The sequence below is a fragment of the Solanum stenotomum genome, chromosome 1 (genome assembly GCF_019186545.1).
Source record: "Solanum stenotomum isolate F172 chromosome 1, ASM1918654v1, whole genome shotgun sequence".
Lineage (NCBI taxonomy): Eukaryota > Viridiplantae > Streptophyta > Magnoliopsida > Solanales > Solanaceae > Solanum > Solanum stenotomum.
The window spans coordinates 14624569-14647215 of NC_064282.1; the positions used below are offsets into that span (position 1 = coordinate 14624569).

Here is a 22647-nt window from a genome sequence, read left to right on the forward strand (position 1 = left end):
TAGTTAATTTTAACATATGTTTCATTTATATAGAAAGTTACAGTGTGTTAACTGTGTTTCTTAGATTCTTTATAATATTTGTTCTTTTGAATATATGAAACTTATGTTTCGAACTTGAGTTTATTTGAAGTAAATTAGAGTGTTGAATTGTTGAAATTCAAAGATCAATTTATAATTTTTTAACAAAACAAATTCAAACAATATTTGAGATTTTAGATAACTTTTACATAATTTCAAATGTGAATTAGTAAGCTAGTTTAGGAGATTAAGATGTCCAGTACTGGAGTACAGTGTACTAAAGTGAAGCAAAATGAAGTGGTACTTCAGAAATTCATCATTTTCTTCACTAATTCTTGGCCATACAATTGCCTCAGCACAACATGATCAACAGCCCTCATGTAATCCTTCCATGACACGTGGAATCCAATGAGTGGTGGGATATCCCTCTTTCCTCCCCCCCCCCCACCCTCACAAAGCTTCATAGCACACCAGCCAATGTGCACCTATTGATGATGAAATATGCCAAAATCCAAAAGCTTCTAATAGAAAAAAAAAAAAAATTTAGCTAGTACTGTACTACAATTTCCTCAAATCAACTCCCTTTAAGACCCCATAGAAATTTTAGTGTAAATTGTGATAAAGAAATATAGTATGGAGGCAATTAATGCAGTAAGATTGACACCTCTCTCTGTTCTTTCTGATAGAAGAAATGAGGCCAAGAAAATCCCATCACACCCCATTTCTTTCCCATTCAAGAATCTTTGTTCAGTTGAGAATTTATCAAGAAATGTTCAAGGGGGTTTAGTACTTGTATCATCAGTTCTAAATACAGGTTTAGCTAAAGCATTAACATATGAGGAGACACTTGAGCAATCTGCAACAAGTCCAGGTGCTGAGTTTGATGCAACTGCAGTTGTGGAAACTGTGACCACTTTTGCATCAGAGAATCCTATAATTATAGCTGGTGGATTTGCTGCTTTGGCTTTGCCAATTGTTCTGTTTCAGGTTCTTGGGAAGCCTCCTAAGTCATGGGGTGTTGAGTCTGCCAAAACAGCTTATGCAAAATTGGCAGATGATGCAGGTGCACAGTTGCTTGATATAAGAGCACCTGCAGAATTGAGGGAAGTGGGGAGTCCTGATATTAGGGGTTTGAAGAAGAAGCCAGTTACTGTTGTTTATAAGAGTGAAGATAAGACTGGTTTCTTAAAAAAACTGTCTTTGAAGTTCAAGGAGCCTGAGAATACTACATTGTTCATTCTAGACAAGTAAGATTTGAAAAGAATTGCTTAATTGTCTTTTAATCTGCTAATATTTAGTCATCATATGTTGTTTATTGTGTTTCGATTATCACATTATTTTGTTGTTGCTATTGTTCCTTTCTTGTAGGCTCTACAATGCTTTCTTTATTAGTTGCTATGATTGCTTCACTGTTTTCTTCTTCTTTTACTTGGATTTGTTCAACTTGAGCCAAGGGTCTTTCCGAAACAACCTCTCTATCCTCACGAGGTAGTGGTAGATCTGCGTATTCTGTACCCTCCCAAGACCCCCACTTGTGGGATTCCACAGGGTATGTTGTTGTTGTTGTAATCTGATAATATGTAGGTATTAGCTTATCTTGTTGAAATCCCTGTGAAACCTTAGCAGCAAGATGTAACTCAGAGTTAGTAGTAATTCAGTGAGGACTGCTTGTGTTTAACATGCTTTAACATAATTAGTGAGCTCACCATCTTATGCGGGGACCAATTAGTCAGTCATATGCCTCAATGTGTATATCTTGAACTTTCGGCTATCTACTTGGATCTTGGGGTTTGGTTTAGCTCTATTAATCTTTAGTCAATTAGGTGTTGCATCAAGGTTTAGAGGAACAAATCAAAGATTAGTAGGCAAATTGAAAGTTTCTATTGATGTGGTTGTCATACATGCAACTTCCTTAATAAATTTATGATATTGAGTTCTTGTATTAGCCAGCTATCTAACAAATTGAATCTGATCCTGTTTCTTTATGAATTGTAATGAAGCCAGATTTGATGGAAACTCTGAACTGGTTGCGGAGTTAGTCACAGAAAATGGATTTAAAGCTGCTTATGCAATCAAAGATGGTGCTGAAGGACCCCGGGGATGGCTGGTTAGATTCACAAATCTAGTTGTACTAGCTTTTATTTAAAAACAAGTTGGTGGTTATGAAGGTTAAGAATTCCACTTTCTGCAGAACAGCAGCCTTCCTTGGATTCTTCCTAAGAAAACATTGGGTCTTGATCTGAGCAATCTGTCTGATGCTCTTGATGGTGTTCTTGGGGTATGTTTCACTTTCCAAACCATGCTACTAATTAGCATATCTGACAATCCTATCTGAGTTCAATAATGTCATCGGCATTCATCTTTCTCAAACTCCAAACAAGTAATTTGCTAGCAATGAGAGTATGCAATGGTATTAGTATAACTTGAATTCAGATCTTAACATGACAATATTATGGCATACCCAATATTTTCTTGTTATGTTTTGTTATAAATGCCCATGTAAATTTGAAAAATGCTTGGAATTCTTGCAGAAAAATCTATATTGCAGCTCTTCTGCATTCCACTCCACATTTCTCAAACAAAATGCCTAATGAAGCCCATCCAAATCAATGTTTTCCTCCTTGATGAACTTCATGCATTCAACTATTCTTTGTCCCTAACTTACTTTGTGGTTTCAGACCTGAAATTAATTGTTAACAAAGATGCACTCTCGCAAACTAGTCAACTTTGCACAAATTATCAAATTCATGAGGCAATATGGTGAACTAGTAGTCTAGAATTACTTGATCATACTCTTCACTTGACTTCTTATTTTTTTTAATATACAGGAAGGTTCTGATGCTGTTACTGTAGGCTTAGGTGTTGCAGCAGCTGCTGGTCTTGGGATTTTAGCCTTCTCAGAGGTCAGCTCTAACTTCTTTGTCCCTCATTCGTATGATGAGCTCAATTTAGTAAACATCTTATGGTCGGTTCTTCTTTCAGGTAGAAACAATTCTCCAACTGTTGGGTTCAGCTGCACTTGTCCAACTGGTTAGCAAGAAACTCCTGTTTGCAGAGGTTTGTCCGTGATGTTTGCAGTGAATACTTCTCTTGCAACTAGCATATGTAGCCTTGAAAAGAAATGTCCATATTGCATCTGAAAAGTACTTTATGATAAATCATTTTATGCTCAAAGGATGACTTGTACTTATGCCTAGAAATTAAAATGAAGAATAACTCGTCAAAGAGAGATCGACTCTTGATTTGTATATTTTAGTTATAGAACTGTTTTATGCCCTCAAAGCAGGCAATTGTTAATTTACTTGTTGCTAATAGGATACAGTTTCCTCCGTTATCAAGAGTTAGATAATTGACACTCCTAGATAATATTTTCTATGCATTGAACCAACTGTTTTGTGCATAAAATCATTTCAGTTCATAATGGTTTAGGATTATACTTGGGTTGAAGTAGCAAAGAGATTTGAAAGTTCTCCATTGCTGGTCAAATGAGTGACTTTATCGATCAACTCTTCCTAGTCTTACTTAAATTAGATAATGATCATGGGGATAAAAGTTTTTAGATGTGAGAGGTCCTTTAATATTACCATATTTTCCCTTTTCAGGACAGAAAGAAAACTCTGCAACAAGTTGATGAGTTCCTCTCCACTAAGGTTGCTCCAAAGGAACTGGTAGATGAGATTAAGGTAATCTCCATACGTACAGAACTTTGCAAGATTATCGTTTCCCATTCCAGAGAAGAAAATGTTTGCTTTAAACGATGTTTTCATAATTGGTTCCTTGCATATTGAAAATTCAGCAAATAGGGAAGGCTCTTCTTCCAGACTCAGTGAGTAGCAATGCTCTACCTGCACCTGTAGAGGCAAGCCCTGCTGCAGCCACCAGCACTGTTGAGGAAACTGAATCAGTTGCCAAGGAGGATATTGCACCGCCTAAAGTAGAAGCAACTTCCCCGCCTACTCCAGAAGTCAATGCAGTCCCTAACGCTGAAGTCAAAGCTGATGCACTACCTGAAAGTTCAAGGCCACTCTCGCCTTATCCTAATGTAAGTTTCCGTTTTTATGTTCAACTGCTCTTTTCATCATTTTGTTCTACTTAACTCTTTTTATGATTGCCACACGCTATATCTTCCAGTCATAGTGGCTAGCTAGCTAGCACACCCTTTCTCATCAATGAACTGAAGATGGTCCTCTTTCAAATTCTGAGATTGATAATTTATAAATTATATGCTATATATACTTAATGGTCACTGTTCTGTTTAGTTTAACATCTTTTGCTTTGAATGTGTTATATGCATGCAGTATCCTGATCTCAAGCCTCCAACATCGCCGATGCCTTCACAACCATAGAACTGGACATGCAGGCTGCCATATAGTCTAGTTAACAATAAGCATAGCTAGCTATAGCCTAGTTTGGAATGGAAGCTCCTACTCTGTGAAATTTTGGAATATTACATAACATTCATTTGAAGAAAATTTCTCTAGTGCCAGTAGAGATCATAGTTCTCAACACTTTAATATGTCTTGTATTCCATCTTTGTAGAATATTATTGGATATCATGTAGATACAAAGCTTTATCAGTTGTTTACAAATAAAATTACATTTAAGGCAGCATACTGAACAAGGATATCAACCTTGAATATCATTAACCAGAATAGCTTATTCATAAGACTATACTTGGATATTTCTTCTAGGTTGGAAGGGATTATTTCTCAATATTTGAGTCTAAGGGGTATCTACTGCAAATCATCAAGGCATGTCCAAGTTACCGTTGAACTCTACTCCTCCCTTTCCTACAGTTTTACTTGTAACTTTTCGCCTATCAAGAGTAATTTTTTGTCTTTTTATTTGAAAAATATTTAATACAGGCATGAATTATGAGGAAGTTCTGAGATTATAATTTATGTTTCAAAAATCCCAGTCTTAAGAAATAGCTAGGAGAGACTTTTTTTAATTAGTGTTAAGTTTTAAAAATTTTGTATTTACACAAACCCCCACCTCGCCCCTTCACTGCCAATACAAAATCTCATATTTTCAAGTACCCCTTCATTTTAACCAGAAATATGAGTTAGAGAATACTTTATTCCCAATGAGGACTTTCGATATGAATTTGGATTTAGTCGGGCTCTAATATGAGTAACGAACACAGGGGTGAAAAACTAAAAAAGAGTAAAAATTGATCCAAATGACTAGAGGTCGGGTCTCCAATTTTAGGTCGCATCAAAACCTTTTCAAGGATCCAGTCACAAATTAAATCCACCAAAAATTCAAGACAAGGTCAATGATATTTCTTTTAAAATCTTATTCAGATAAAATAAATTTAGAAGCTTGATTCTATAAGTATAAAGTGGAGTATTTCTTTTAAAATAATTAAAAGGTAATATAGTCTAGAAACCCCCTACAATTAAATAACGAATGGAAAAAAAATAAACAAAGCCTCAAAGTATGTAAATAAATAATCAGATGTAAAACTTCTATCTAAATTTGTTTAATGGGAAAACAACCTAAAATCCCTTAAATTTATAGAATAAATTCAAAATGAAACCCTTAAATATTTAATTTTGTAAACTAATATGACCAAATTAACACAAAATTAAAAACGTTAACACTCTGGTAATCTGAGTAGTAATTCTAGCCTGAGATAATAAATGGACTAAACTGAAAACAAAAGCAAAACTATTTTACTCCAACCGTGGGTTTTAAATTTCAAATAATCGAAAAAAGTAGTAATTCTAACCTGAGATAATAAATGTACTAAACTGAAAACAAAAGCAAAACTATTTTACTCCAGGTTTTAACTTTCAAATAATCGAAGCCTTTCCCCGACTGGTCAAAATAATTCTCCATGTAGTGAAAAGGGTGCGATTGGAAATTTTCAGACAGTGAGAAGAGGTAAGATATTAGTAATGCCTCAAGAGACCTATTATGTTCGAATAGCTTTGATGCTTTATCGAAGACTACTGGAAAGCAAGTAAAGTTAATAGAGAAGACAACGATTTGATCCAAGAAAAGCAGGTCTCACCACCTACTTTGAATAGCAAATTAAGTCCAGAAGCTTCCGTATTTGTGCCTAAATGTGTGATTGCAAAGTGGAATGAGTCAAGGGCCTTAGTGTCAAATACAATTGATTTGGGCGAGGATTCTCTTGATGAAGATGAAGAAGATATGTTAGATATATGCTTTGATAGAGTGGCTAGGGAAGGAGATATATCACCTAGGCAACAAAGAAGTGGAAGCAACAAAAGCAAAAAAAAGACACATGGAAGGCAACATAGTTGGCACGGTAAAATGATTGAGGAGTTTGTTTCAAGGCACCTACCGATGCGACATGCAAAGTAGAACCATTTGACGGTATCAATAGGTTCAACAAGATCCAATAAATCCATAAAGAAAGTACGAATTACCAAGTGTTGTTGGATAGGTTTGAAGAAGAAGATAAGAGAAAAATACTTCCAAGTTACTTTTGATGGGCTATCAATCTTTTTTAATGCATGTGTTTGTAATAGAAAGTTTGAGGTTGATAACTTAACTTTCTTCTTGATTGACATATTTTTATATTATTTAAGCATCCTCATTTGTAATATCACCATGGATATATTACAAACTCTGTGGTGATCAGAAAATACTTAGTTCTCTCCAGCTCTTATTTTCTTCATGATTGTTAGGTAGTAGACGTTAGGTACTTCATTAAGATTAGTAAGATAAGGTCTAGCCCCCCTTGCTTGCACTTATCCCTATTGATATTTTTTAGGGAAAAATGATAAATATATCCCCAAACTATTGTAAATGGTATGCAGATACCTTCCGTCATACTTTTGGGACATTGGTGCCCTTGTCGTTCAAAAAGTAGAGCATATATACCCGTTACACTAATGGACATACACGTGTCATAATCTTATCCACCGACCCGACATTTATTAAATATCAGATCGACGGCTAAGATTGCGCCATGTGTCCTTATTTAGTCTTCCGTTAGAGTGAAAGACATATATGCTCTAATTTTTGGACGGCAGGGGCACCAATGTCCCAAAAGTATGACGGAGGGTATCTGTTTACTATTTTCGATAATTTGAGGGTATATTTGTCTTTTCTTCCTATTTTTTATGTTTAATAAAAGGCCACTAGACACTGTCTAGTGATAAATTTGCGAAAAAAAAAAAACTTTCAAATAATCGAAAAAAATAGTAATTCTCGCCTGAGTTAATAAATGGACTATACTGAAAATAAAGCAAAATTATTTTACTGCCACAGTAAGATTTAAATTGCAAATTATCGAAAAAAGTACTCACAAAAAAGCAAAGGTATATAGGAGCAAATAATGTCAGTGGCAGTGACAGGGGTTGAGTACAGTTACCTCTTCATTCTTCTTCAAAAATCAAAAAAATGAAATAAAGCGGGAACTGAATTTCTCTCTCAAACTATTGAAATCCTCCATTAACAAGTTACTCAAATCTGCTTTTGGTTCTTCTTCTTTGCAACAGCAGCAGCAGCCATGGCGAGAACCAAACACCTCGCGAAACGAAGTCGCACCAAACCTTCTGGTTACTTCTCTATCTCTCCTTTTTATAATTTAACCTAACTGCACACATATCGTAATTTTAGAGTTTTGAAAAGTTAGCGAATTCGCAAATATAGGCAATAAGATCTGACTTAGTTTTAAATGCATATTTGTAAAGAAAAAAAAATCAACTGTATATGGCTCAAGTTGAAGATAAGAAGCGGTGATTAATGCCTTTTATGTACATTCAGCGATGGTTTCTGTGTGTGTGAATGTTTACACTAGCGTATACACTTCATTTTAGCTTTTTGGATTTGATTTGATTTTTGTTGAGTTTGTTTTTGAACCCTAATTTGGTGATGTTGTACCTGGACTTGCAGTTGCAGCTGGACCTTCAGCGACTCCATCGGTATGATAATAACTGTGATTTTTGTGTTCTCGTGCTAATTCAAAGTTCGTGAGGTTAATTTTTTGCTTTTTGTTTGGGATAAATCAGACGCCTACAAGAAAAAGTCCACGGTCTGCGCCGGCAAGTAAGTGTATATAGAAGTAAATTAATGTGCATGTCTGAACATTCATGCTTTCGACATGTAGGTATGTTGCTGTACTTTTGTTTTAGTCAATTTGAAGCTAGTTGGGTTAACTATATGAATCCTTCTAAATATATTCGTTTTGTTCAAGCCCAATCCTATATTTCTAAATGATGGGAGAATATTTGTGTTTCAGCTTCAGTGCAGAAGCCAAAGCAGAAGAGGCGTTACAGGCCAGGGTCAGTGGCGCTTCGAGAAATCAGACACTTCCAGAAGACGTGGAATCTTGTTATTCCAGCTGCTCCTTTCATCAGACTTGTAATTTTCATCATATGGACTTATAGCATATCAAAGACGCTTTTCTAATGCATTTTTTTTTTTTGGTTACATTCATCATCGTTCTGTTGATGTTGTGCTTGCTTACAGGGATAAAGTTAGACTGCTAGATATAATTTGAGCTTAGCAGTCATATGGTTAGATGAAATAGGAGAAGCTCTAAGCCAATTATAGCTTGATTAAGTGCTTCATTACCATGTAATCTGGCTGAAATGGAAGAATGAACTTGAAGTCGAATCTGGATAGTTGCAGGTGTCTAATTTAATGTAGATTACCAAAAAAAGCGAGAGGGCTATCAGTGTTATGCCTTAGTTGAGTGGAGAATACGTGAATCACTGCTGCACTAGTGGGTAAAGCTAATGTTAGGGCTTTCCACTAGTTGATGAGTATTAGTGAGACTAAATTGAAAAGAAAAAAATAGATGCTGAAAGGATAGTAAAAAATAAAAATACTATGGAATGGAGAGAATAACCCCCTTTTCTTGAATAAAAACCCTTTAAAAGAGGCATCTTTGGCAAGCTTCAATTGATGTATTACTCCATAACTCAGTTTCTCATTTTCCTTTAGACTACGTCAAGATGAACATTCACCTATTTTCTAACTGATTTAGTTTCTCAATGGAGAGCACACTGATGTTAACGAATAGAAGAAAGAAAAATTTATTCTCTTTCTTGAGTTTATTTTTATACTATAGTATTTTATTTGTTTGGGCTTGGCTGAGTTCAATTTGCAGGTTAGTTTGACTAGTTTTTGCGATTATGCACTATTGTTCAAAGAAATGTTTCCGTTTCGTATTGATTTCAATATGGGATTGGAGTGGGAAGACCATTTATGATCTGCCGGACTTACAAAAGTGGAAACTAGTTAACTCTTGTCAATTAGTGAGGATCTGCTTCTGTAGGAGGTTTGGTAATTTCAGATTATAAGAAGGTGTATACGCAGATTTGCTAGTCAAAAAAAGTTCTATCCTCCTGCTCTATATTTCAGGAAGTCCCTGGGACTCAGTTTGTGGTTCTGGCAGAAAGTGTGGATTGGGAGTGTATACCAAAATATTCATTCTGACTATTCTTTTAAATGTAAATGTGTTGTAGAACTGCTATATTTATACCCTTGATGATAGTATGGTTTAGTTTAGACCAAATAGATTATGGATTTATCCTTGCCTTTATTAAGTTTTCACCAAACCTAATTGTTTATCCCTCTTTTCTGACTGGGGCAGGTTAGAGAAATTAGTCACTTTTTTGCACCTGGGGTAACTCGTTGGCAAGCTGAGGCGTTAATTGCTATTCAAGAGGTACGCCAATTTCTCACCATAAAAAGTGGATCTGTTAGCTGCTATTTGGATCATGTGCATTAATTTAAGTTATTTATAGGAATCATGTGTTCCTAGGGAGGAGAGGGAAATCGATTCATATGAATATATTTGCTCTCATATCATCTAGTAGTTTTATATGTCAATAACATATCTAGCTTGAAATAATCTCTGCTCCATGGACGTATTAAAATCATTTTAATGTATCTTAGAGTAATTCTACTATCAATTTCAAAATGTGCTTAATAATCTCCTATAAAAGGTTTCTCCAAGTAACAGAAAATTACAGCATGAACTCCATAATAATTTAAAGCATGTTCCAATTGTGTGGTCAGGGTAGTAAATGTGTATGAAAAGATCCAACATATTTTTTTTGAGAAAGAAAAAAATATGAAAAGATCCAACATATTATTAAAGTGATATTCCTCTTTTCAGTACCTAGCATACATTAGATAAGAAAGGGTATGTTGCTCGGACTCTTCAAAAATGATCCCACACCTGTGTCAAATTCTTCAAAAATGCACTAGTTTTGGAGAATCCAACATGCACCCGTCGACATTTTTGAAGAGTCCGACCAACATAGAAGAAAGACAATTGATATCATCTCCTAACAGGCAATCCAAGATGGGCAAGGCAATTAGTTAGCTAAGGGAGTTTGAGTTTCTGGAAGATTTATCATAATTAGAGATGTCTATCACAAACTCTTGCTCCATGAAGGTTTTTCTACTTTGATTATGGTTGTGCATTTTCCTTATCTGAGTCCTGCTCAACTGAATTGCTTTTATATCTTCAAATTGCAAAAAATACTATGTAGGTGTATTAATCAGGCAAGTTCAAAGTAAAAACTACTTTTCTTTGATTTTTGCTTAGAGAAACTTATCTCCTGAATGGTACAGTCCAGTGTCCACAAATAAAGTTGCTACTCGGCTTACCCCTAAATCAGGGTGTCCACTCCTTTTGGATATTGTTCCAATCGAGAGGACATATATTATTACTAAGTACCACCTAGTGGGATTTCACTGGGTTGTTGTTGTTGTTGTACCACTAACTCCTATTGGTTTTTGTTTTGTTGTCATAAATACGATACGTATACTTGCATCAACATACGACTGATCTTGCAGCAACAAGTTATTCACCTTTTCCTCTGAAGCTAAGCCAATTCTGATACATAGTCTCTAGCATGGAATACCTTATATTTTTAAGTTCCCCAGCAAAGAATAAGGCATTGAAAAGAAAAGGGATTTCTTAGTGAGTATACCCTATGGCCTCCTCTAATATGCCCATTATTTCTTTGTGCTATAAACCAAAAGCCCTTTGTGTTCTAAACCTTTTTGACTGCATGTATATATAAGTGTATTTGCTATGTACATGAAAAGATGTAGTTTTTTCTATTTTGTCAGTGACAAGTTGATGTCCAGTAAACATGTGGAGTAAAAGGAATTGGCTTGTTGTGATCATTGATCAGAAACAGATAGAATCCCGTTAAGCTGGCAGGGCGCTGTGGATAACTAGTGAGAAAAAAGGACAGAGCTAAGCATTAGCTTTAGCATGTCTGTCTGCAAGCATGCATTTCTGCTTCCCTATGAGATTTTGTTTGTATCTGGAAGAGCATCAATGATCTTGTAAAATAATGTACATAGTGTCTTCTCAGGAACCTAGGAAATGTTTCTGAAATCCTTTGTTCTGTCAGTAGCTGTGCTCAAATAACAGACAGATAGTCATAGGGGAACAGTCAGCAGCTTGAAATGTCTATTTAGTGTCAAAAAAATTATATTTAGTGTTGATACATGAACTATTATTCATCTTCATTCTGTGCCATCTGGCGCATAGTTTGGAGTGAAAGAACTTTATTCCATTCTTCATACAGATTCCTCAAGAGTCGAGACAGTGTTGCAATCATGTCAAACTCTGCTTATTTTCTGTTGTCTTTACCTGCACATATAGTATTAATAGTCCTATGATCCTTGCACATCATGCTTTTCTTAGGATGTTTTCATCATTAATATCATTAAAATAGCAAAATGTAGATGTATGCATAAAGTAAGAAAGTTTGAGTGCATAGTCTATTCAATCAACATTATTATTTTCAGCCTATTTTTGTAGAAATGCCTTGTTCTCTAAATCATTTATGTCATATTGAACTCTATTCTTAATCAATATCAGCAAGAGTGATATAGGTATTTTGCAGGCTGCTGAAGATTTTTTAGTTCATTTGTTTGAAGATGCAATGCTATGTGCTATTCATGCGAAGCGTGTTACACTTAGTAAGTTTCCTCTTCAATTCTTCCTTTTTTTGGTTTTCTTATATGATATTGTTCCTTCTCCACAGTTGACCTTTCTCGACATCCCCCTACTCATTTCCTTGTTGCTTCGGGGAATGGGCTGGCAGCCTGGTCCATCAAATTACTAGTCTTTCACAAATTATGTTATTCTATTGTAGATTTCATATACCTATTAGCTTTCTCAATTGTGTTATGCTCATCCTCCCTCAGGGAATTGGAGGAAAATGCTCTACAAATGCTTTTAGTCGCAAAGTTACGGCATACAAATGATGCCATAGATGCACATATTTTTGGGGTCCTAAATCAAATTACTTGTCTTTCACAAATTATGTTACTCTGTTGTAGATTTCATATACCTATTAGCTTTCTCAATTGTGTTATGCTCGTCCTCCCTCTGGGAAGGAGGAAAATGCTCTACAAATGCTTTTAGTCACAAAGTTACGGCATACAAATTATGCCATAGATGCACATATATTCGGGGTCCTAATTTTATTTACTCCATATATACATTTGCTAAAGATGCAAAAGTGAAATGAGGCAATCATTTCTATTGCCTCTTCCAAGTTAACCTCTTTCATATGAATTCTTCAATCACATCTAGGAGGAGTACCTAGGGGCCAGGTACAGCCTGTTTCAATATGGGAGGTTTTAGGTGTTTAGTGCAGTGAAAAATTAGCCCAATGATCTTTTAAGATAATACTGGGAATCAGAGGAGAGCAGTTGCCTCATGGTCTCAACTACTTATATGGATAATGAGCACCTGCTGTTCTGAACAATACTTCTATTATTAGTGGGCTGGAATATCTTGGGCATCTCTAGGTCTTTTAGTACTGCCTACTTGTTTGCTTGGCATGCTTTGTTATATGATGCGTAATTTATATTGTTTCATTATTCTTGATGCACAGTGAAAAAAGATTTTGAGCTGGCTCGACGACTTGGAGGAAAAGGACAACCTTGGTGAAGCATTACCATCTTACACCAAGTAGATAATGGTACAGCTACAGTTGAAAGAATCAGCCTCTGATGGAGTTTATTAAGTTCGATTATCAGTACTTGTAGATTGTTCTTATCTGACCATTACCTCTTGTTGTAATTGAATGGGCTAATTATGGCACAGTATCTTCAAAAAGTTCCCAATACTGTAGTAGCAATTCTTACAGCCATAGTTTGACTTAATTGGTCGATGATATTTCCATGTGATTATAGTGGACGAGCTACATAGATGTCATGCAGATAGTAGTCTGTATTTTATGATTTAGGCTGCAGATACATATCCATTAGTAGGTTTCTGGTGTTGAAGGAGTGACGAGATCAGTTCTGGTCTTGAATTTCTTATTCTTGAAAGTGGTTGGGTGATTTAGAAAATATTTTGTACCTGCAAGTTTACACCCATCATGAGTCGTTCAGGACTGTCATATGGGAATTGTAACTAATTTGACTAGCTGGGGTTACTTTCTGGCATATGTTCTTTTTGTAGCTACCTGAATTGGACCTACCAATCAAATTCATAAGGCAAATAATGATCAAAGAAGATCCCCCTCTTTTTTTTATTGGAGAGCTCGGGTTAATCAGTCTACTAAGATTTGCTTTTCTTGTAGTTGATCCCGAATGTTCTTTGCTCCTTTCAGCTCAAAATGCCTAATGTGGAGAAAATGACACAAGAGCTTATATTATTGGGAGAAATTAAGATTTGAACTTAATTATCCATTGGGTATGCATGGCCATACAAATGAAAGAAGCGTATCTAAAAATGTATGTAAATAATGGGAAGGAATGACAACTGCAAGTCAAAGGGAAAGAGTAGTTTGTTTGGTTAGGACCAGCCGTTGTTTGATGTTTGATGATAACAACAAATGCAGACAAATCTGTCGAACCATTGAGGACAAGTATAAAAAAACAGAATCTGTCCCTCCTACTCAACAGCAACTCTCTGCTATTCCTCTTTTCTTGATCCTCATTATTCTTATCTTTCTGTTTCTCTACTTTTTTTGTACCTAAAAATGGATCAAAATCTTCATCACCAACACAAACTCATGCACCGATGTTGCAGCCATGAAGAAGGTAACACCCCTAATATATACATACCCCTTTGTTTTTTCTTTCGTTTTTCGTTTTTTAACCTCTTTTTTTCTGCTTGGAAAACAGAGGTTAATAGTATGGAGTGGGAATTCATTAGAATGAGCAAGCAAGAAGAAGATCTTATTTACAGGATGCACAAACTTGTTGGAGACAGGTAAAAGTTGAATAATTACCAGTATCTTCATGTCTCATTATTAAGACTAGGAAAACATTGTCATAAACATGCACAGATGGAGTATTGTCATTAACTTTAACTTGACTAAACTATATCAAAGACATACTTCGAATTAAGTCCACACAGTTTTTCCTCAAAATGCTTCACATCGTTAAACATCTTATAAATAGTGGCAAAATCAAAATTCTTACTACGGGATTTTAAAATATGAAAAAGTACACTTGCTAAGAACCTAAAAGAGATTCAACATCTACTATATAACAAATAATTTAAATCAAGTTAAACAATATATGTTCTTCCTTGGTCCTACCTAGCTCCACCCCTGCTTTATAACTCACTTCACTTTTGTTTCTATTTTCCATATGGGACTTTATTCACACACGCCCATCATTTATGAGAAATTTTTACATTTATCTGTTATAGCAGTTAACCTATCGTTATACTATTAATGTTTATTTGGATATTAAAATAGAGTGTTTTGTTTTTGTGAAGGTGGGGGCTTATAGCAGGTAGAATACCAGGGAGAACAGCAGAAGAAATAGAAAGGTTTTGGATAATGAGACACAGTGATGGGTTTGCACACAAGAGAAGACAAACAATTAAGAAAAGTCTACCACCTACATAATTATTATCCTTCTTTTTCTCCAAAAAAAAAAAAAACTTTTTGAGGAAAGCAGATTCTCTTTTTCCTCCTCATCCTTTCTTTTCCATTTTGTTTGAGGGACCAAGCTACTGATCATTTTATCATTTTCTTGTCTATGTACTTGTACTTTTAGATTTGAGATTATATCTTATGCCTTTTTGGTTTACTTGTTATGTTTATGTGTGCAATATATATGTAATCATATTATCTTAGCTTTAGGTGACAATATTATTAGTCCAATATGTATCCAGAATATCAGTTAATCGTGCAAAAATATCAATTGTATCCAACTATGCATTACAATATACTGCGACGATGATTAAGTGTAAAATTAGATTTTTCTTGGTAAATATACTTCCCCCAATCTATTTTATTTATAGGTTGGTTTTTTTCACGTTCTTTAAGAAAATATAATTAAAAGAGTAATTTGACTAAATTATTCATTTTTACTCTCAATCTTAATTTTGTACTATTTTTTTTTCATTATAATCATATCTCTTCACATTATTGAGTAAAAATAAATAATTAATTATATCTTAATTTTTTAAAATGACAACTATCATTCACCAATTATTTTTAGTAAATACAGTAATTAAAATGAAGCGGAGAGAGTAATAACTAAAAAGGGGTTTTGATAAACAAAGAAAATTGAGTGATTGTTTAGTGATAAAATTACTATCTAAGACCTTTCCTTAAGTATACCAATGATCTAAAATTGCTTTCCTCTATGGGCTCTTTTTTGTAGAAAGGAAACTATTTCCTCATTTTTACCAAAATAAGTGTTGTTATTAATTTTTGCATATTTTTTTAAAAATTATTTATTCCTAGGAAATAAGAAGGGCAATTTTTTTTAAAAAAAAATCACTTCTTTTTTTGAAACACTAAAATAAGTCTTATTTGAAAATAAAAAAGAACACTTGTTTTAGAACAAAAAGGAGTACATTCCAGAAGAAAAATCCTGCACCAAACTTATTAGAAACGATTATTAAAAAATTGAAAATTTTAAAAGAAGCACCAGCATTGGGTGGTAACTGTTTATCTTTTCATCAACTTCAAGAAAATGTTAAAAGTAACAATTTTGTCAATTATATTATTGTTAGAAAGTGAAGAGAAATAAGATTTTGTTTACTTAAAAGTTTTTTTTTTTTAAAAAAAAGTGTTAAACTGTGAACGATCAATAAGAGAAATTAAAGAATAGATTAAATTTTGGACTAATTTTACTATCAAGATTTGTATTTATTAGCTCACGAATCATTCTGTTAGACGTCTAATAGTCTCTAACTTGATCGTCGAATTCTTAGTCTAGGAATATATAGATTAAGATTATCCATCATTCCTTTTATTAAAGAAAAATAGTTTCAATCAGAGAGTAAACAAGTGGGTTAACGGATCGAAGGAGTGGAAACATATTTTGGGCCGGAAAGAGCCCATTATATTGAGATTCGGCTTAGACTTAGTGGCCCATAATTCTTCAATTAACCCAACTACTATTATTTAGTCCATTTCATTTGTAAAATCTTAAATCAAACAAATATCACGAAAATTACTTGTTACATGAAACTGCAAACATAACTTCTAAAACAATTTTTTTTTACAATATACCATAGGTTAACACTTACTCATTGCTCTTTTACATCTCATCAATGAAAGTTCAATAGATTAAGAGATCATAATTCTTTTTTTATAGTCTTTTATCACACGATATTATTTTTTCACTTTTCTATTTCTTTTTTCTTGATTGATCTGTGTGTTGTGAAGAAATTAAAGTATTTACCTCAATTACACTCTATACTAATGCTAAAAAAATTCATATCACATGTAAAATAAATACTATGAAAATCATAATAACTCAGTTAATTAACTAACAGAAATTTTATTGTTGCGAGACTCTGTCACAAGAGTCAATTTATGTGGTACACGGTGTAAAGCTGCCATTTTATTTTATTTTAATAATAATCTTTCTTTCTGGATCTGTTAAGTATGAACTCAACAATAATATATTGCCAACTTTTTATCCTTGCTGCTCAACGTGTTCCCTTATGGTTTCATATAAATAGTAGGGACCATCGTTATATTATTGATGATTATGATTCAATAATCAATATTAGATATACTTCCGTTTACTTTACTGGTTCACTTTGAATATCACATGATTCTTAAGAAATAATAATAGAAATGGTTATTTTAATATAATACACATATTGATTAATGTTTCATATTAAACTTGAAAAATAATTTTGGAATAAATAATTAATAAACATGGAATAAAATAATTATCTTTTGTTGATATGTTAAAAGTAAAAAATTATTTTTGAAATAGTAAACAAGTAAAAATAAAGGAAGTGAGTATTATATTTCTTTCCTTGTACACAAAATTTACGCTTATTTTCTTTAAATTTAACTAACTTGTAGAATATAAATATTTTGGCCCTTTAAGCTAGCTAGTCTACAACAATTAGCAGGGCCAATATAATTAATTAACACTGTGGAGTAATGATGTATTGTGGTTGACATTAAGAAAACGTTGAGAAAAAATTCGAGCATAAGTTTTATTAATGTGATAATACTGACCAATGATACCCATTTTAATGTTCGTACGATATCCCCCTTCTTCTTTTCTTTTTTTAAATAATCGTGATGTCCAGTCAATTTATACATATTTCAATTATTGCTGCTTCTTTTTTTCCTACCTAAATTTGTTACTACTTTTTCTCTCTCACAATGATAATGTTTACTAAACTTGTGGGTAGGGAAAGTATATAATGAAGAACTTTAAGGATTCCAGTACTTTTCCAATAAAATTTGAGAAAATATCGTACAATTTAGCAAAATACAATGATTATAATTCAAAGGAGATATATTACTTAATTAATTTATCGTTTGCTTTTATAAATGCTCTTTTTATTGTGGCTCTACTTATTTCCTTGACCTGGTAAAACAATTAAAACAAAACATTTATCCACAGTAAAGTAGTGCAAACGCGTTTATACGGGAAAATCCCAATATATATAATCTTATTTGGAAATTAAAGTAAAGTGTGACCCAAAACAATGTATTAAAATCTTGTTGGAAGGTTCTTAAGATCTTGTTTTTATTACTATAGCATGTAGCAAAATCCAACCACACAACTTCAATAACTCTTTTTATATCATTTTTAATATTAATCTTTTTTTTTTCTTCATAATAGGGACTAAACATCGAAAAAGTAGTCCCACACAATAAGTAGACAAGTCAGTAGTACTTGGGTTGGATGTAACTCATTTATGTAACAAAAATATGGATCGTGTGTAGTGATGGACCATTGGGATTGCTTCAGTCTTAATCAAAGATTTCGGATTAGAGTTCTGAGTATGAAGAAAATCATATTGGGAGCGTCACCCTTGAATGAGTCTATTGAACATAATTTCTTTTCTAATCACGTCATCATATAGGTGATTATCTTAATAAATTATGCTAATATTATTTTATAGGATTGATAATATCTAATGGATCCTTTTTATATATACTACATCCGTCTCATATTAGATGTGCACTTTTTATTTTACATGATAATTAATAAATTTTCAGCTTTACTATTTTACCCTTCGTTCATATTAATTAGCCTCTTGAAAAAACGGAAATTTTGAATCTTCAAAATTTGTTTAAGCTTTCAAAGATCATATTAATTATAGAGATAAAATGAAAAAAATTAGTTAATTCTATCCTGATTTAGTAAGTGATCAAATAATATATACAAATATTTCTAGTAAGATGCATATCTAATATGAGACGGATGGAGTAATACTATTTGAAATCGAATAAAGATTATTCTCATCACTTCCAACAAATTGTCCCTCAAAAAAGGTGTTTTCTAATTAATATGGGGTTAAAATGAATATCGTCGATTTTTTTATTGATAGATTATTAGTTGGCGTTTGAACATGCGATATCCAATATGAAATCATGAACTATTGGGTCGGAAATTTGAGTCACGGTAAATGTAAATTGAAAAACTATTAATTTTTCTAGGTGGTGAGGTGTTATAGAAAAAAACAAAAGATTGTAAAAATATAAATAAAATCATTTTTTTAATCTTATTTTTAAAATACAATAGTGAGCTACAACCTAATCTTACAAGTGATTCCAGAGGCGTATCTAGAGGGGGTGCCGTGGGTTCACGTAAACCCATGCTCCCCTCTCTAGATCATGTGTAGTAGTGTTATATTTTTTAAAAAATATTTAAATATAGATGTGTGAACCCATGTTCAAAGTATATTATATAATAATGCGATGATGATTGGGTGCACCTTTCTAAGTAAGGATATAAATTTAAATTTTATATCTATCTTGTCTCTGTGAGTAACACCTTTCCAAGTGATTATCGGTTACACTTTTGACGTTTCAGCTAATTTTACTTTTGTTTTTTTCCTTTAATCTTTCAAAATTTTCAAGTGTGTTACATAGAAAATTCCTAAAAAATTTAACATTGTAAATTTTTTATATAATTAAATCAAATGTGTATATTAAAATTTAAAACTAGTAGTATTATACATTTTGAACCTATAATTTTTAAAATTTAATGGTTCATATACTAACTAAAAGTCAAATTGATCAAATTTATATTTAAAATATATTTTTTCGTAATCGTGCACCCATCTAGCCGAAATCCTGGATACGCCTCTGAGTGATTCAGTATCTTTTTAATATTTTTTTTGATGGATTATATTCTCAAGCCCAAGTAGGATGCTAGCAACCGTGCAAGTGTGGATATTTTAGAATTCTAATGGTTTGCACAGTAAGTCAAACAAGTCCTTTGAAAATACTAAAAGACGGATTGGAATGCATATATACTTACTAGGAGTATTAAATAATGTTAAGTACATTTCATTATTGTTTACTAATATTGTTAGCTGAGTATTATGTGAAAGAGGACAAATATTTGATATATAAATATTTACAGTACATTTTGCAGGTTAAGTCAGCTAACAAGAGAGGCTCTCTGCCGAAATTTTAGATATTTTTTCAGAGTCTATCTAAAATAAAGTTGAATGACTTTATAGTCAAAAAAAAAGTAATGACTATTAATAGGAAAAATAATTATAAGTTCAACGATCATTTCAGAAATTAGTTTAAATTTTTTGCTTATAATGGATGCACGTAGTTAATTAATTGGTCAAATAATGTTCTGTTGTAATGTGTTATGTGTGTTTGTCTGTGTTTTTGTGTGTGTGAGAGCTAGTCCCTGGAATTTAAGTACAAAAAGGAAAAAATGCAGTTAGATGTATGACAAATAGATACGAGTAAACAACATCGCAGAAAAGTGTATTAATGTAAAGATGGATCTTGGGACTAACTCAATATTAAAAATTAGTTCATATTTACTATTAAAACGAAGATTTTTAATTTCATAAATGATAATCAAACTAAGTATCTATAGCAGAAACGCCATATAGCTAAATTTGAGTAGCCGAAAAAAATATCATAACTACTATTACATACTCAGAAAATCGGTGACGTTATTAGTTTGGTGTGAAATGTTCATGAAATATGTTATCGCGGCTGCGGCATAAGCAAAAGTTGTCAAATAAATAATTATTGTCACGTCATCGACACATTATTTTCCCTTAAGTAGTTGGGAGAAATATTAGAAAGGTGAATTGATGGCAATGAGTACTGCGCCAGAGACACAATAATTTTGTACGTACGTTGGTGTTTAATGTCATTTCCAACACTTTTCTTGGTAAAGTAGGAGAAACCAATTAACATGACAAAAGTTTGGGAAATAAAGGGATGAGATTTATTTGTAAATTTCCTTTTGCATTTCTCTTGTGTTTCCTAGCTAGCTAGTAGGGACGACTATCATGAAATGTTATTAGCTTAATTGATTGACTATCTGAATTTTTACGTTGTTGATGAGGCTATGAAAATTCAATTTCCCACCTTATAATTTTCTCCTTGTTTTCTCATTCCACTAATTCCTCCAAGTACCAAAAAAAAAAAGTAGTGGGGATCATCACTAGAAGCAATATACTTCCTATGTCTCTAATTACTTGTTCAATTTTGAATTGACATACCTATTAAGAAAATAATTATTGACAGAGTGAGTTTACCATTTTACCCCTATTAATTATGAAGTAGATGAATTAAAAATTTAATATTTTCAAAAGGTTCTACCTTTTTCAAAATAATTAATTGAGGGTATAATAGGAAATTTTTTTTGTCCTTTCTTGATTTGTCAAAATGGATAAGTAATTAGGGACAACTATAAAAGAAAAAATGGACAAGTAAATAGAGACAAATGGAATATATTATAAGTGTATACGATGGATGACTATAATTAGTGACATTTATTTTCTTTGAATTTCAACTATTTGAGCGACCGCAATATATAAATAGTAGTAGTTAGTAGTGAGGTCAAAATTTTTCATTAAGAGATTTGAAATATGAAAAAGTAAACATATAAAGAAGTTGGTGTTAAATCATATATATAGATAATATATATAGTTTTCCGCAGAAAGAAGTTTGGATGATTATTAGCTCCGCCAATCTCTAGTAGTACTAATTATTGAAGGAAAATTTGAAAGGAAAGTAGGAAGAAAACAGGAAATGTCTTGGAAAAAGACTATAATTAATTAATTAATACTGTTGTTGACATGAAGAAAACCTTCAGAACAAACATTAAAAAAAAAAGTCCAAAGTTACGTTGAATTGTATGCCAATCCTAAGGACAGAATTATTTCATGTCCGTACGAGATTGATATCCCAAATTTCATCATTGCTTTTCATTTTTCTATTAAATTTCTTCTTTCTTTTTTCTTTCTCATAACTATACTCCTTTAATTTTAAATTAATTGAATTGTTGAGATATTTTCATTTTTAAATTGACTTTTAGAATGTTCTTCCAATTTTACCTTTTATTAGTTAGTATTGAAATTAGTTGTTAATTAATATTTAGTTTATTTAATTATAAATTGACAATAATTAATAAGGGTAAAAATGAAAAGTTATGCCTAATTTATGTCTTAATTTTTTTAAAAGAGTGTGAAACATTTTAATAATTCAATTAATTTGAAATAGAGGGAGTAACATTTCCAGATAGGGAACTTAAAAGAGGGACGAGCTTTATATTTTGCTAAATTATGTAAAAAAATACTATAACTTTAACTTAGAACATTTGAACAATATATAAGTACTTTCAAAATTCACAAATGGATACATAAATGTTCTTTTTTTTGCTCTACTTCTTTCCTTGACGCGTAACACAATCACTCGTTTTGTCCCACGCGTTCGAGAAAAATTAGATTTATGAAAAAATTGCCTAACTTTGGTTGGTTGGCATATATTTATTTGGAACTTAATACTCATTCAAAGAGTCTTGAGAGAAGTATTAAAATATTTTTAAGTTTGAGGTAAATTATTAGTTTCGTTTTTAAATTATTGAAAATCTTAAAAATACTCATTTATTTGACTAATTGAACTTAAATACGCTCCTGATTTTGCCACATGGGTGAACTACACCCTAAATTCTTGCCAAGTTTAGGAGTATTTTCAACATTTTTCTTGCCTTTTTATTAAGAGCTCTAAACTTCTACAAGAATTTGATATCACTTATTAGGTCATGTGACAGATCAGGGGTGTGAATTTAAGTTGAGTTAGTCAAATAGAGAAATATTTTTAAAATCTGTCAATAATTTAAAAATGAAACTAATAATTCATGACAAGTTCAGATATATATTAAATACTTCTCTCAAGATTCTTACATATATTACTACAAAATCATGTTGTGATTAATTATAGC

At 32.5% G+C, this 22647-nt stretch overlaps 3 protein-coding genes across 3 annotated transcripts; all 3 read left to right on the forward strand.

Annotated features, from left to right (window-relative positions):
* Nucleotides 1-499: 499 nt before the first annotated feature.
* LOC125850479 (rhodanese-like domain-containing protein 4, chloroplastic) lies at nt 500-4626 on the forward strand. Its single transcript, XM_049530329.1, has 8 exons — nt 500-1265; nt 2023-2125; nt 2210-2296; nt 2847-2921; nt 3001-3075; nt 3621-3701; nt 3815-4060; nt 4317-4626. Exons 1-8 carry the CDS (start codon nt 652-654, stop codon nt 4362-4364), a joined length of 1329 nt encoding a protein of 442 aa, XP_049386286.1. The 5' UTR covers nt 500-651; the 3' UTR covers nt 4365-4626.
* A 2705-nt stretch (nt 4627-7331) lies between these two features.
* Nucleotides 7332-13413, forward strand: LOC125850747 (histone H3-like centromeric protein CENH3). Its single transcript, XM_049530596.1, has 7 exons — nt 7332-7556; nt 7894-7922; nt 8010-8046; nt 8240-8361; nt 9599-9673; nt 11880-11955; nt 12879-13413. Exons 1-7 carry the CDS (start codon nt 7508-7510, stop codon nt 12932-12934), a joined length of 444 nt encoding a protein of 147 aa, XP_049386553.1. The 5' UTR covers nt 7332-7507; the 3' UTR covers nt 12935-13413.
* A 335-nt stretch (nt 13414-13748) lies between these two features.
* LOC125850776 (MYB-like transcription factor ETC3) lies at nt 13749-15046 on the forward strand. Its single transcript, XM_049530618.1, has 3 exons — nt 13749-14034; nt 14119-14206; nt 14720-15046. Exons 1-3 carry the CDS (start codon nt 13974-13976, stop codon nt 14850-14852), a joined length of 282 nt encoding a protein of 93 aa, XP_049386575.1. The 5' UTR covers nt 13749-13973; the 3' UTR covers nt 14853-15046.
* The last annotated feature ends 7601 nt before the right edge of the window (nt 15047-22647 follow it).

Bases quoted from the DNA above. Each gene is read 5' to 3' on its own strand.
- LOC125850479 (XM_049530329.1), top strand. From the start codon at position 652: ATGGAGGCAATTAATGCAGTAAGATTGACACCTCTCTCTGTTCTTTCT. The intron at 1,266-2,022 runs GTAAGATTTGAA...TAATGAAGCCAG, and splicing joins ACATTGTTCATTCTAGACAA to ATTTGATGGAAACTCTGAAC. The intron at 3,076-3,620 runs GTTTGTCCGTGA...TTCCCTTTTCAG, and splicing joins AGAAACTCCTGTTTGCAGAG to GACAGAAAGAAAACTCTGCA.
- LOC125850747 (XM_049530596.1), top strand. From the start codon at position 7,508: ATGGCGAGAACCAAACACCTCGCGAAACGAAGTCGCACCAAACCTTCT. The intron at 7,923-8,009 runs GTATGATAATAA...GGGATAAATCAG, and splicing joins GACCTTCAGCGACTCCATCG to ACGCCTACAAGAAAAAGTCC. The intron at 8,362-9,598 runs GTAATTTTCATC...TGACTGGGGCAG, and splicing joins CTGCTCCTTTCATCAGACTT to GTTAGAGAAATTAGTCACTT.
- LOC125850776 (XM_049530618.1), top strand. From the start codon at position 13,974: ATGGATCAAAATCTTCATCACCAACACAAACTCATGCACCGATGTTGC. The intron at 14,035-14,118 runs GTAACACCCCTA...CTTGGAAAACAG, and splicing joins ATGTTGCAGCCATGAAGAAG to AGGTTAATAGTATGGAGTGG. The intron at 14,207-14,719 runs GTAAAAGTTGAA...GTTTTTGTGAAG, and splicing joins CACAAACTTGTTGGAGACAG to GTGGGGGCTTATAGCAGGTA.